We start from the raw sequence: 13,829 nt of genomic DNA on the forward strand, positions 1-13,829 counted from the left end.
TAGAGGCTGAGACTGCCAAAATCGGGAGACAGTCCCTGCATCAGAAGTTTGCATCCAGATGGAATTTAGCTCTCGTTTCAGAATGCACAGCAGCAGCTGCCTATAGTTTGCTCCTTCCCGGGAATCACTGACAGTTGACAGTCACTGCCTCAGCTTCCCTTGGTCTCATTGCCTGGAACAATTAGTACCAACTACAACAGGAATGACCTCTGAGAACTGAACTCCACTTCTTTGACTTGCTGTGATGAAAGTCACCCTAGTGCCCCCAGGAATGTGTCAGCATATGTTTGCTCCTGGATTTAAATAATCAAGCTTGGGCTGAATAATCAATCTCTGAGGGTTGAACTACTCTCTTCCCCTGACACACGCGTAATCCTTTAGCCCACTTTTCCCTTTGCTACTGAACTTTCTCCCATTTAAGTTTTAATGCTCTTCTTCTGTCATTCCCATTAGCAAGTTTTCACAGCCTGGTTCGTATTCCAGCTCTGAAATAGTTCACATAGTTCTGTGCAGACATAATATTTATGGGAACTGAAGATGGGTGGATTCTGATAATGGCTTGTGGGACAGTCTCCAGTGCAGTGAAAATAACAAAGAATTCAAGAAACTAATACTATGAGAGTTTAGTCCCCCATAAACTTCCCAAATGTACTTGCTTAAACCCTGTGTAAGTATTAGTGGAATACAAGGAAGTGTCACCCTGGGTGAGAAAGCTTGGTTTGTTCAGTGTTCTGTTTTACAGCACAAATTCTAAGCTGAACTCTGTTTATTGTCAATAGCTCTCTAACAAAGAGCAAAATGGAATGCGCCTGTTTTCAAATTCCTGTAAAAAAGGGCCCTGGAAGACCTCAAAGCCTGACTGAGGGTAATTTACATCACTATTTTTCAGTGCTTTCATTGAAGACTCTCTAAGTTATTGAAAGAGAGCTTACCAACCATTGATTTTGGTGTGTAGCCATCTATAAGAAGGATCCATATGGGTTGTTATTGTGTGAGAATGAAATAGAACCATCCATGTCCTGTTTGAAGTATAGCGACAGCTAGGGAGGAAACTAAACTGGGAATAGCTGGGACATTTCCAAATTTGGTAGCACTGATCCAAAAGTTGGTGTTTACGGTCTGGGGGAGGGAGAGCTGGTTTTTGGTAACTAGGGCTTGAAGTGCACCTTACAAAGACAGAGGGTTGCTGGGCTCAGTGATGTTTCTCAATACTTCACATTGGGAAGCATTTCCTCTACTCAGAATGCTCTGTTCCCTGTCCTTCTGTGGCTGGTTCCTTCTTGCCATTCACTTCTCATGACAAATGTCACCTCCTTCCACCTAATCCAAAGGAGCAACACAGTCACTCACAACATATCCCTCCATCTTAATTACCTGCCCAGCACTTTACTTTTATCTGACATTTGTTTAATGTTTTTTACATTACTAGACTGTGAGCTTCATGTCAGTAGGAAGCTTGTCTGTTTACTATGGATTCCAGTGACTGGCACATAGTAGGTGTTCAATAAAGGTACTGAATGAAGAATAAGAATAGGATAATTGCCTCTGTACAATCTGAGAGATGAAAGGATTAACCTTGTAGAGGCCATACCCTAGTATCTGCAGGTAACTGTTTTTTCTTATGCAAGATAATAATAATTTGAGGTCTGTGAAACCCCTTTCTTTCCTGGACTGAATTCTGAAACCAGTGGAAAAATGAAAAGCAGGATAGAGATATCTGATAAGAAAATTAGTAAGTTAATCTCAAACCAGATGTGTGGAATTAACACCTCAGGGCTGCTCTTATCTAAAAATACAATCTAAAATCACTTAATTTGAAACTCTTCCTTTTTCTCTATTATCATCATCATCATCATCATTATTATTATATATATTTTTATGTGTGTCTCTGGTGCTTTTAGCATATGGGCCAGAAGTGGTAAGAGATGTGGAAATATTCACTGTTTGTGGCTTGGAGCTATAGTTCTGTGAGCTTGTGGATTGGGGGGCCAATGAATGGAGTGCTATTTGCATAACATTAGGCTTTCTTCATTTCCCCAACCTATTCATAACCCCTTGCTTCTCTCTTTTCCAAGTTCCAAAGCTCAGGCAGACACCAGCTGGATGAAGCCCTGGGTTCAAATAAACTTGACTTGGATGGCGAAGTATTAATAGCAAATGAAGTCCCAAATCCTCACCTACTATGAAGTTTCCCATTCCTGGCAAACAGACTAGTGGAAAGCAAAGATTCCTCACCCACAGACACACCTCTGGGCAGGAGACCCGTGATTTATTCCAAACCACTTGATTAATCTGGGGGAAGAAAGAGACTGGTTCTGTCAAAGATTCAAATTAAGAATCCCATCCCTTGGTGCAAAGCAACCTGAACAGAGCAGGAGCACATGGTGCTCTGTTTATAACTGCAGAGATCAGCTCCAGCCCAGATGCGGCTGATGTAGGCGCTGCATCCAGGCCTCAGGTGATCCTGTGGTATGTGATACTCTAGTCCTGTCCAGTGCATGCCAAACAATCAGCAAATACTGACCTGGTGGCAGCCACATTCTCAGCCATGGCCAGATTGCCCAAGAAGCCAAGGAAGCCTGTGCTGGGGTGGGGGCAGGGGTCGGGGGGTGGAGAAAGATTCAAAGAAGAATTAGGAAAACTGTATTCATCGTTCTATGTATTGAGTGCTTGCTATTGCACCAGGCACTCTTCCAGGCACTGGGGAACCAGCAATTTTTCCATCCCTCATGTTGCGGCATGTGAAATCTTTAGCTACGGCATGTGGGATCTTTTAGTTGTGGCATGCAAACTCTTAGTTGCGCCATGCGAACTCTTAGTTGCGCCATGTGGGATCCAGTTCCCTGACCAGGGATCGAACCCTGGCCCCTTGCAGTGGGAGCGCGGAGTCTTAGCCACTGGACCACCAGGGAAGTCCCAATATTGTTTTTATTTTGAATTACTTGGCAGGGTATCATAATCATTTTAGTATTGGTGCCATGAAAGTTTTATTATGGCCCTATTCCCAGTGCTTTTTTTTTTTTTTTTTGGCTGCGTTGGGTCTTTGCCACTGTGCGCGGGCTTTTCTCTAGCTGCAGCAAGCGGGGGCCACTCTTCGCTGCAGTGTGTGGGATTCTCACTGGGTGGCCTCTCTTGCTGCAGAGCACGGGCTCTAGGTGAGCAGGCTTCAGTAGTTGTGGCACTCGGGTTGCTCTGCGGTATGTGGGATCTTCCTGGATCAGGGCTCGAACCCATGTCCCCTGCATTGGCAGGCGGGTCCCCAACCACTGTGCCACCAGGGAAGCCCCTCCCAGTGTTTTTAAACTAAAAAATTGGTTACGTTTTTTACCTCTATGCCCAAATATTTTCTGAAGAGTTGCTTGTGGTATTAGGCTGAGTTTGTGGAAAAGAAAGGATTTAGGGGGATAACCCATCCCGGATGAAATTTCTTCTTGTGCTGATCACTGTTTCTGGGCGGGATGGTTGTGGATTTAAAAATATAGCACCCATACCCTCTTGAATGGCAGCTAGTGGAAGCATTAATACGCAGATATGACGGGTCCATACAGTTCTAAGGATGGGTGTACCCCTTGGGTTTATAAGCATCTAAATTATTATGCCTGGTAAAGAAGGTGCTGATCAGGATTTTGGTTCCCCTCACCTGAGAAAGATACGGGTAAGAATTCACCCATCAAGCCCCTTTATCCAAAAAGAGAATCCATGCTGCCTTCTCAGCCACATGAACAATAGATGATGAGCTTTCTGTTTAATGTTCCTGCATTCCACAAACATTTATCGAGTACCTACTAGTGTCAACAAGCTAGGTCCTGAGGATAGATACCTACTGAATAAGACAGATAAGGTCCCTGCTTTGGTGGAGCTTGTGGCTTAGGAGAGGAAGACAGACAATGAAAAAGTACATAAATAAAAAAACAAGGTAACCTAGTGATAAGTCCTTGATAGAAAACAAAACCAAGTAATGTGACAGAAAGTGACTGGGGTACAAGGAGGAGGGAGGCAACATTGGATGGGGGACAGGCTTCCTGGAGAATGTGAAACTGGAGCAAATATTGATCATGAGGATAAGTCAACGTGTCCAGATCATGGGGAAAGAGGGAACAGTGAATACAAAGGCTCAGCTCCTGAACCAGACTGGCATATTTGAGGAATAGAAAGAAGGTCAATGTGGCTGGAGAGGAGTGAAGGAGGGAAAGTTGTTCAAGATGAGGTTGGAGCGTGAGGCCAGGGCTGGGTCACACAGATGTGGTAGACCTCTGTAAGGAGTATAGAATTTTTCCTAAGTGTAATTCTGTATATTGACCACTAAACAGGTTTGGAGAGATTTATGATTTAGTGTTTAGTGTTAAGATTTAATTCAGAGCCTCACTAAGTGGGAGAGGAGATTTTCAGTGTATGATCTGTCCTTATCTGAATTGATTACCTCACAAACTCAGGTGGGTCAGTCTAAAGGTGGAATTCTTGAGTAGAGTCAATTTTGGGATTTTCACAAGGGATCTGTAACTCATTGACACTCCAGTGGAGAAACATCAGAACTCAGTGGAGAAAATCAGAACTCAGCTGGGAGCTGCAACCAGAATTTTCTCATAGAATACAAATCAGATACTAAACTGAGACACAGAGTGTCCACATCTGAGGATGAAACTATGATCTGTAGATCAGAAGGCAGCATAATCTGAATTCCTACATACTGGTCAGCTGATCAGGATTCTCCTGGTTTGGGAAAGGGGATTTTTTTTTTTTTTTTTGCATTACAATTATTAACTCTCTTTTAAAGAGCTTTCTTCCTGTTCTTGTTGAGTAAGGTGGTGGATAAAATGGTGTAAGCAATGCTTGAGATGTCTTAATACCCTGAAGCTCATCATGTGCCAGCCCATTTGAGCCATCCCCAGCCTTGCCCATGCCGATCCTGAGATTTCCCCATTGGATGGGAGCTCTGTAGCTGAGGTTTCTTAGTCAGGGTGTGTTGTTGTCCTATAGGTTTAGTGACGTAGATGGGATTCCTTTGGAATTCTAGCAGCTAAATCCACCAGAGCCAAAGAAGGTCAGCTCAGGACATCTGGGGAGCTGACAGCCTGGACAAGACTTGCTTGTCTGAGGATAGGGAACACTTGTTTCTGCAGCAAGGTTTGGCATTACTGACCGAATGGGGGGGGGGGTCCAAAGCTGCCGGTGTGGTGAAAGATGCCATGAGCTTGGGCTGAAATACGTCCTTCTTAAGCACCATAGCTGTTCCCCAGTTTCCTCAGCTCCAGAGGGAATGTGTCCCAAGGACCACACAGACCACCACTTTGTTTACATGCTTATATTAGCAGAAGGATGGGGATCCCATTGAATCATTATCTCTTGTCAAAAAGCCAAGAGTTATTCAGAATGAAAACAGTTTTTCCCAAAGAGGCGAAATCTCTCTTACTAATTAGTGGTGGTGATGGCGGTGTGTGTGTGTGTGTGTGTGTGTGTATGTGTCTGGTGATGGTGGTGGTAGTTCTGTGCCTCCCACTGTTTTAAAATAGGGACAGTCTTTTTGCTCACTGTCTGAGAGGTAGGGTGAGTAACCTTGACCCCTGAGCCCCTTCACTGGATTCACGCGAGTGTGTGAGTCCTGCGGGAAGTGTGGAATACTTCTCTCCCTTGGGTCTAGACATTTAGAATGAATAAATTAGAGGGTGGTGGTAACACGGTCATTGTCATTACAGACAACGTGGCATTTATGTATGGGCACAGGCTGTCTTTCTCATGGGGCTCAATTACAAGAGTAAGTTGGATCTTTCATCATGAACCACTGGAGTGTTCTTTACCGACAGAGGCTGCACCAGCTGAAAATAGCCCAAACATCTTGTTATTTTCTCTTTCCCAATTTTTGCATATTCACACCCAAGAATAAAAGACTCAGCCTGTTCAGCCTTTTCAAAGAGTTAAAGAACATTCTCTATTTGATTTCTTAGTACCCAGAAAGGACAATAATATATATTTGCCTTGCTTGGCTGAGGGCATTCATTCATCCATTCATCTGTTCAATACATGTTTATTAAACACCTACTATGGGCCAGGCATTGGGCTAGGTGCTAAGTGAATATCTGCATATGAAAAAGATAAAGGCCAAAATTATGTAGATGTTAAACAAGCCTTAGAAGCGACTTCCCCAAGTCCCTGACGGAGTTGAATTTGCTATATGCATCTTTCTGACTTCTGGTCCCGTGCTCTGACCACAACCCTTCACCACTAGACCACACTTCTCCAAATAAACAACTACTTCTGCATGCTGGGGACGGGTTGTGTACGGCAGCATTTACGTAGGCAGCATAGACAGTAGCCTTTCACTTAATGTTGCAATAACACCAGGCTAAACAATGTGCACTGACCTCCAGAGTTACTGAACAAAAGCTTGCTGTGGGTCAGGTCTCTTAACTCAAATGCCAGAGAAGTGCAAAATATGAAAAGTCTTTATCTGATAAGAAACAACTGTTAGGAAAGAATGAATCTGTGTTTAATCTGGGTTAAAATCGGATGTGGGAGTCTATCCTCCTGTTCACTTTTGGATCCTCAGATAGGGGGAACTCAGCACATAGATAATCACAAACTATGTAAGTTTTGGTTTTCCACGCTCAGGCTTGTCCAGAACGTGGAATCCCTGCTCTGCTGGAAGGCAGCACTGTGCTCACAGAGGCACACACACATTTGTCTTAAAGTTACCGTGACCTTGGCAAATGGCAAAGATAATTTCAGATTATCTTAGGTCAGATTCCCCTTTTTTTTTATTATTATATTAAAATTTTTATTTATATATTTATTTATTTTTGGCTGTGTTGGGTCTTTGTTGCTGCACGCGAGCTTTCTCTAGTTGCCGCGAGCGGGGGTTACTCTTCATTGCGGTGTGCGGGCTTCTCATTGTGGTGGCTCCTCTTGTTGCGGACCACGGGCTCTAGGCGTGCGAGCTTTAGTGGTTGTGGCACGAGGGCTCAGTAGTTGTGGCGCACAGGCTTTGTTGCTCTGTGGCATGTGGGATCTTCTGGGAGCAGGGCTCAAACCCGTGTCCCCTGCATTGGTAGGCAGATTCTTAACCACTGTGCCACCAGGGAAGTCCAGATTTCCCTTTACTTTAAGGCTACATCACATGAGCTCCATATTAAAAATGTGATTTGGCAGTCCTGAAATGGATACCATGAGTATATTGAGATATGAGAGAATGTTGGAATGATTGCAGGTTCAGATATTAGCGGGGCAGGAGAGGAATTCTGAGATTATATCATCTGATACTACTGCTTTGGGTTGAGCACTTGCTTCCTAGATGATGCTCTGGCCCCTTTTGATCTTTATCATGTCATTTCCCAGAGGACAGTGGATCCAGATCCTGTCTCTGTATTGCAGTCATTTCCTCTGATACCAGTCCCCAAATCCTCTTCTGTGTTCAATAGCACCCTGTTATTAGCCCCATCAAACCACTTACTGCTGTCCTGCAATTCTCTGATGACTTGTCAGTCCAGGAGGCTGGAATCTCTCTGACAGTAGGGACAGGTCCACCCTTTTCATTACAGTGAGTGCCAGCCCCCAGCAAGTGTCAGGCCATAGGAGGCTCTCAATAAGTAAATTCTTCATTAAGTAAATAAATGAATGAATGAATGTGTGGTTCTGTCCTTTTCAGGGGATGGATTTATTAAGTCTCCAACTCTCTAGTCATAATGTTGACAGGAAGGAAAGAGTTAAGCTATGTGGAGGAGACAGGTTTATCCAAAGACCTTTTCCCTTTTTTATTGGCAAGGGCAGGATAAATGATATATGAGATAAATCCTGGATATAAAATCTTGACACATCTTTTGTCTGTTGGCCTGAGCTGCTTCAAGACTCTGAAGGGGAAGTAAATGAAATCATTCTAGGTTTTCTCTTAAGTGGCCTGAGATCCAGTTATGAATGGAAGGCAAGGCCAGACCCAGGAATTCAAAGCTTGACCTACTTTGCCCAAAGCTAATAGGAAGAGAGATGGATTTGCCTTCTTAACTTTTTTTTTTTTTTTTTTTTTTTAAGAATCAAGTACAGTGAAGTAGCCTGACAGACGACAGAACTAGGTGAATGGAAGGCAGCAGAATTGCTTTAGGATTCAGAGCAGCTCCCAGAAGTCTGTGTTTACGTATTATGTTTTTCCTTTTTTCTCCCCCTTTTCAAGTGAGAAAAAGAGAAAAAAAAAAGCGCCTAAATTCCCACCAACATAAACCAGTGACATACAATGATGAAACTCTGTTTTCACCTCTGCTTGTGACAGGGAATGCAAAAATAGCAAGTGGCCCAGTTCCACGAATCCCCGCCTCCCTGCCCTCCCAGCTCTCGCCGGGTTCGCATCTCTAAGAATGGAGGTTAGCGCCCAGCCGCGCGCAAGCCGCACTCAGCCCCCGGACTGGGCAGATGAGGTCAGGCGGCGGGAGTGGCTGCTGCCGGGCCGGGGAGGCCGAGGCCCCCGTGGAGCGAGGAGGGAGGGCGGCCTCGCCAGGCCGACGGCGCGCCCGGCCGCGCGGCGTCGCCTGGAGACTGCCCTGGCGGCGCAGTGTTGCTGTAAACAGCTGCTTCCCTGTTACTATCTATAGCAGTATCGCCTGGCTCCCGGGTGCGGCGGCGGGAGGCAGATCGGCGGCCCCGCTCCCCGCGCGTCCCGAAGGATCCGCCCGCAGCCCTAATCCCGCCTCGCCCCTCTCCAGGTGCCCACCGTGGCCCCCGGGCCCGAAGAGTGGGGGAAGGGACACAGGGACCTGTGTCTCTACGGGGACTTGTGGCTTCGCGTCCCGGAGGTGGCCGGCGCTCTGGGACCGACCCGGGGCAGTGTGACCTCGGCTGTCCTTTGCATCCGAGCAGGAGGCTGGGGGCGTCTGGGGGCGCAGCGCACTGTAGAGCACCTTGCTGCCCCAAAGCCCTGTTTTCCAGGCCACCGAGCGGTGCCTGAGGCCCCAGACGCCGAGGATTCCGGCCTGGGCGCTGCTGGGCACGGTCCTTCCAAGAGCCCCCGGTCCTCCCCCCTCCAAGTCCGTGCTGGAAAATCACTGGCTGCGGGCTCCCAATCACCAGCTTCCTGGGGCACCGAACCACCCCCACCTCCCCAGCACGGACTTGCGCTCCCCCAAGAGCTCACTCCATCCGGTACCCAGAACTGATGACCTTGTCCACATAACACCCCCAGGCCCCGGGCCCAAGCTCAGAACCAGGCAAACGAACCCTCCAGACACCCTTGCATGGAGGTTCTGCAGAATGTTTATTGGCTAGTTTCTCAGGGGTTTGACAGTAACACTAACATGGCCAAGAAAAAAAAATGCGCCTTTTTCCTTAAAAACAAAAAAATTAAAATGAAAATACCCAGCATCGTAGGTAAAGTAGGTTATCGTATTCTCTTATTTTGGATCCCCCGACTTTCTGCTTCCAAACGCAGTAACAATCCTAGTAGTGCTGGAGTCCGGGGGCTTGAGGCGAGGGGCTGAGGGGCTGCTCCCACACTTGGACCTGAATTAGGGCCAGAATGGGGAATGGGGGTGGAGGCGCATTCCTACGGGGGCCGAGGCTTAAGCCCTCGGGGCTGTGTACCTGTTTCGCCCATACCAGAGCCTCAGAACTGTGCCCCGCTTACCGTAAACGGGTAGAAGGGCGCCCCCACCCCATCCTCCCACCCCGGGAACAAGGGTCCGCATTGAACCAGGTGCGAATGTTCGCTCGCCTCCTCCTCCTTTCCCTCCTCCCCTCCCCCTGGCCGCGGCCCCCGCCTCCCCCCGCGCTGCACCCTCGGTGTTGGCTGCAGCCCGCGAGCAGTTCCCGTCAATCCCTCCCTCCCCTTCACACAGGATGTCCATATTAGGACATCTGCGTCAGCAGGTTTCCACGGCCGTTCCCTGCGGTCGTGGGGGGAGCCATCCCCAAAGTCCCTCATCTCTGGGGCTCCAAGCCACCTCAAGACCCAGATTGCGAAACGCTCACAAGATAAAGAAACACGACAAGACGGGAGGCAGGGGGCTGGGAGGACGGCGGAGACGGCAAGGTGATCGCAGATGTGGCCAGGCCCGTGCGACACCCCTCGAGAGCCACAATGGTTGCGCCCCGTGACGTGTAGGGCTCATTCACAAAAGGGTTATAAAAGCGGTGGCTGCGGCGCCTACTACTTCCAACCGCATCGGCAGCGAGCAGCTAAGAATCTGAGACAGAGCCGGAGGCGGCGGCGCAGCGAGCGAGCAACAGCGCTCCTACCTAGCTCTGCCGCGCAGCTCCTACCTGCCTCCTTCCCTCAGCCCCTCGCCCGGCTTTGACTACCCGCGATCATGATGTTCTCTGGCTTCAACGCCGACTACGAGGCGTCATCCTCTCGCTGCAGCAGCGCCTCCCCGGCCGGGGACAGCCTCTCCTACTACCACTCACCGGCCGACTCCTTCTCCAGTATGGGCTCTCCCGTCAATGCGCAGGTGAGGCTGGCTTCGCGCCGCCGCGGGGCCCGGGGCCCGGGGCTCGGGGTCACCGGGGAGGAGAAACCGGGGCGGGACGGCTCAGGAAGACGAATCGAGGAGCCCTTTCGCCGGAGGGGAGGAAAGCTTGCCCCGGCCGGAGCAGCCCTACCTCCGGAGCCCCGAACTTGTTTGGAGCGCACGGAAGCTTGTCATAATAAGAATTGGTTCTCCTTTCCCGCGGCAGGCTCATTCTGAGCTGCCCCCGGCCCGCCCTCCCTGACTGATCTCTGACATTCGCTGGGACAAAAGTGTCCCAAGCAAAGACTCGCCAACTAGAGCCCGGCGCCTCTGGGGAGGCGGCAAAAAGCGGCAATCTCCCCTCCCCTCGCAGCCTGGAGCAAGGAGGAGGGGTGGGGTGAAGCAGGCGGGTGTGTAAGGCAGTTTCATTGATAAAAAGCGAGTTCATTCAGGAGACTCCGGAGCGGCGCCTGCGTCAGCTCAGACGTCAGAGATATTTATAACAAACCCCCTTTCAAGAGAGTGATGCTGAAGGGATAACGGGAACGCAGCAGCTGGATGGAGGAAAAAGGCACTGCGCTGCGGAATTCTTGGGAAGAAAGGGGGAAACCTTTCATCCAGGATGAGGGGCATGTAAAAAGACCTGAGCAGTCCATGGCAGAACGGTTTCTCCTCCCTCTCTCCCTGCTGCATGCGGCACTGGGAACTCTGCTCACCCCACCTGCGTCCAGAATCTGCTCACTCACGTCAGCTTTCTCCTCTGCTTCATTCTAGGACTTCTGCACCGATCTGGCCGTCTCCAGTGCCAACTTCATCCCAACAGTGACCGCCATCTCGACCAGCCCGGACCTGCAGTGGCTAGTGCAGCCCACCCTGGTCTCCTCCGTGGCCCCATCCCAGACCAGAGCTCCCCACCCCTATGGAGTCCCCACCCCCTCGGCTGGGGCTTACTCCAGGGCTGGAGTCATGAAGACCATGACCGGAGGCAGAGCTCAGAGCATTGGCAGGAGGGGCAAGGTGGAACAGGTGAGCTCTCAGCACCTTCCCTGGGGTGGGCATAGTGTGGCTTCAGCACTGGTGGAGGTGGGGAGCCCAGCGGACAGGGTGAAGCCATTGATGGAAATGACTAGACATCCGGAACGGGGAGCCCTGGCTCCAAGTCATTTCCATCCCAAGTTAGGCTCTGATAGTCCCACTCTAAGAAATGCCCTAATGTGTAGTTTCTTCCCTAATAGGTTCCTATCTCATGTTTTCAGTCTGGGCTCTTCTTTGGCTCTTGCTGAGGTTCTTATTTTAAATGCAAGTCACACCCAGCTTTCAACTGCAGGTTAGAAATGGCTTCACAGAAGAGGTGTTAGGAGCTGGGAAGCTGCAGGAGCCAGTGTCACTGGGGTGGGTGAATGGAGCTGATGGCAGACACTGTTACTGAATGCTGCTCTCCCCCGCCCCGACCCAGTTGTCCCCAGAAGAAGAGGAAAAAAGGAGAATCCGAAGGGAAAGGAATAAGATGGCTGCAGCCAAATGCCGGAACCGGAGGAGGGAGCTGACTGACACACTCCAAGCGGTAGGTAGATCCCCTGGCTCATTTCTTTTGAAAACTTAAGGGGAAAGTTGGAGATTGGACATAAGGGAGCACCGTCCTTGAGTAAGACCGTGTCTTATGCTTTGCTTTGTCCTCTCTATCCAGGAAACAGACCAACTAGAAGATGAGAAGTCTGCTTTGCAGACTGAGATTGCCAACCTGCTAAAGGAGAAGGAAAAACTAGAGTTCATCCTGGCAGCTCACCGACCTGCCTGCAAGATCCCTGATGACATGGGCTTCCCAGAAGAAATGTCTGTGGCTTCCCTTGATCTGAGCGGGGGCCTGCCTGAAGCTGCCACCCCCGAATCTGAGGAGGCCTTCACCCTACCCCTCCTTAATGACCCTGAGCCCAAGCCCTCAGTGGAGCCCGTCAAGAGCATCAGCAGCATGGAGCTGAAGGCTGAGCCCTTTGATGACTTCCTGTTCCCAGCATCGTCCAGGCCCAGCGGCTCTGAGACCGCCCGCTCTGTGCCAGACATGGACCTGTCTGGTTCCTTCTATGCAGCAGACTGGGAGCCCCTGCACGGTGGCTCCCTGGGGATGGGGCCCATGGCCACAGAGCTGGAACCCCTGTGCACCCCGGTGGTCACCTGTACACCCAGCTGCACTACTTACACGTCTTCCTTCGTCTTCACCTACCCTGAGGCTGACTCCTTCCCCAGCTGTGCGGCTGCCCACCGCAAGGGCAGCAGCAGCAACGAGCCCTCCTCTGACTCGCTCAGCTCACCCACGCTGCTGGCCCTGTGAGCAGGCAGAGAGGGGAGGCAGCAGGCATGCACGTGCCACTGCCCGAGTCGGTGCATTACAGAGAGGAGGAACACGTCTTCCCTCGAGGGTTCCCATAGACCTAGGGAGGAACTTACCTGTGCGTGAAACACACCAGGCTGTGGGCCTCAAGGACTTGACAGCATCCATGTGTGGACTCAAGTCCTTACCTCTTCTGGAGATGTAGCAAAACGCATGGAGTGTGTATTGTTCCCAGTGACACATCTGAGAGCTGGTAGTTAGTAGCATGTCGAGCCAGGCCTGGGTCTGTGTCTCTTTTCTCTTTCTCTTTAGTCTTCTCATAGCATTAACTAATCTATTGGGTTCGTTTTGGAATTAACCTGGTGCTGGATATTTTCAAATTGTATCTAGTGCAGCTGATTTTAACAATAACTACTGTGTTCCTGGAAATTGTGTGTTCTGATTAGCAATGACCAATATTAAACTAAGAAAAGATATGACTTTATTTTCTGGTAGTTAGAAATAAATAGCTATATCCATGTACTGTAGTTTTTCTTCAACATCAATGTTCATTGTAACGTTACTGATCATGCATTGTTGAGGTGGTCTGAATGTTCTGACATTAACAGTTTTCCATGAAAACGTTTTATTGTGTTTTTAATTTATTTATTAAGATGGATTCTCAGATATTTATATTTTTATTTTATTTTTTTCTACCTTGAGGTCTTTTGACATGTGGAAAGTGAATCTGAATGAAAAATTTAAGCATTGTTTGCTTATTGTTCAAAGACATTGTCAATAAAAGCATTTAAGTTGAATGCGACCAACCTCGTGCTCTTTTCATTCTGGAAGTTTTGTAAGATTCTGGAAAGTATCATTGGAGACCAGTTTGTCAAGAAGGGTAGCTCCTGGAGGGGACACAACCCTCTGTTTGATCCCTTATCAAAAAGAGAGAAACTCTGGAGCTGACGTTGGAAAATTGTACAAACGCATGTCTTCACCTTGCAGTGCTAAGTCTCCCCTTAGAGATTCTAGGAATGGGAAACTGCTTTGTAACAGCTTTTGTGAGAACTTGTCTTCCTTTTTCTGTTTTGAAA

General features: G+C 48.8%; 1 protein-coding gene across 1 annotated transcript; it reads left to right on the forward strand.

Annotated features, from left to right (window-relative positions):
- The first annotated feature begins 10,111 nt into the window (after positions 1-10,111).
- FOS (Fos proto-oncogene, AP-1 transcription factor subunit) lies at positions 10,112-13,555 on the forward strand. The gene is made up of 4 exons (XM_082616772.1): positions 10,112-10,424; positions 11,199-11,450; positions 11,881-11,988; positions 12,112-13,555. Exons 1-4 carry the CDS (start codon positions 10,284-10,286, stop codon positions 12,751-12,753), a joined length of 1,143 nt encoding a protein of 380 aa, XP_082472898.1. The 5' UTR covers positions 10,112-10,283; the 3' UTR covers positions 12,754-13,555.
- Positions 13,556-13,829: the final 274 nt, after the last annotated feature.

Source organism: Mesoplodon mirus (assembly GCF_964341445.2).
Source record: "Mesoplodon mirus genome assembly, chromosome: 4".
NCBI classification, from domain to species: domain Eukaryota; kingdom Metazoa; phylum Chordata; class Mammalia; order Artiodactyla; family Ziphiidae; genus Mesoplodon; species Mesoplodon mirus.

What these genes read in the sequence shown, in the direction of transcription:
- FOS (XM_082616772.1), top strand. Translation starts at nt 10,284, where the DNA reads ATGATGTTCTCTGGCTTCAACGCCGACTACGAGGCGTCATCCTCTCGC. An exon ending in GGAGGGGCAAGGTGGAACAG is followed by an intron (nt 11,451 to 11,880) that starts GTGAGCTCTCAG and finishes GCCCCGACCCAG; the next exon opens with TTGTCCCCAGAAGAAGAGGA. An exon ending in TGACTGACACACTCCAAGCG is followed by an intron (nt 11,989 to 12,111) that starts GTAGGTAGATCC and finishes CTCTCTATCCAG; the next exon opens with GAAACAGACCAACTAGAAGA.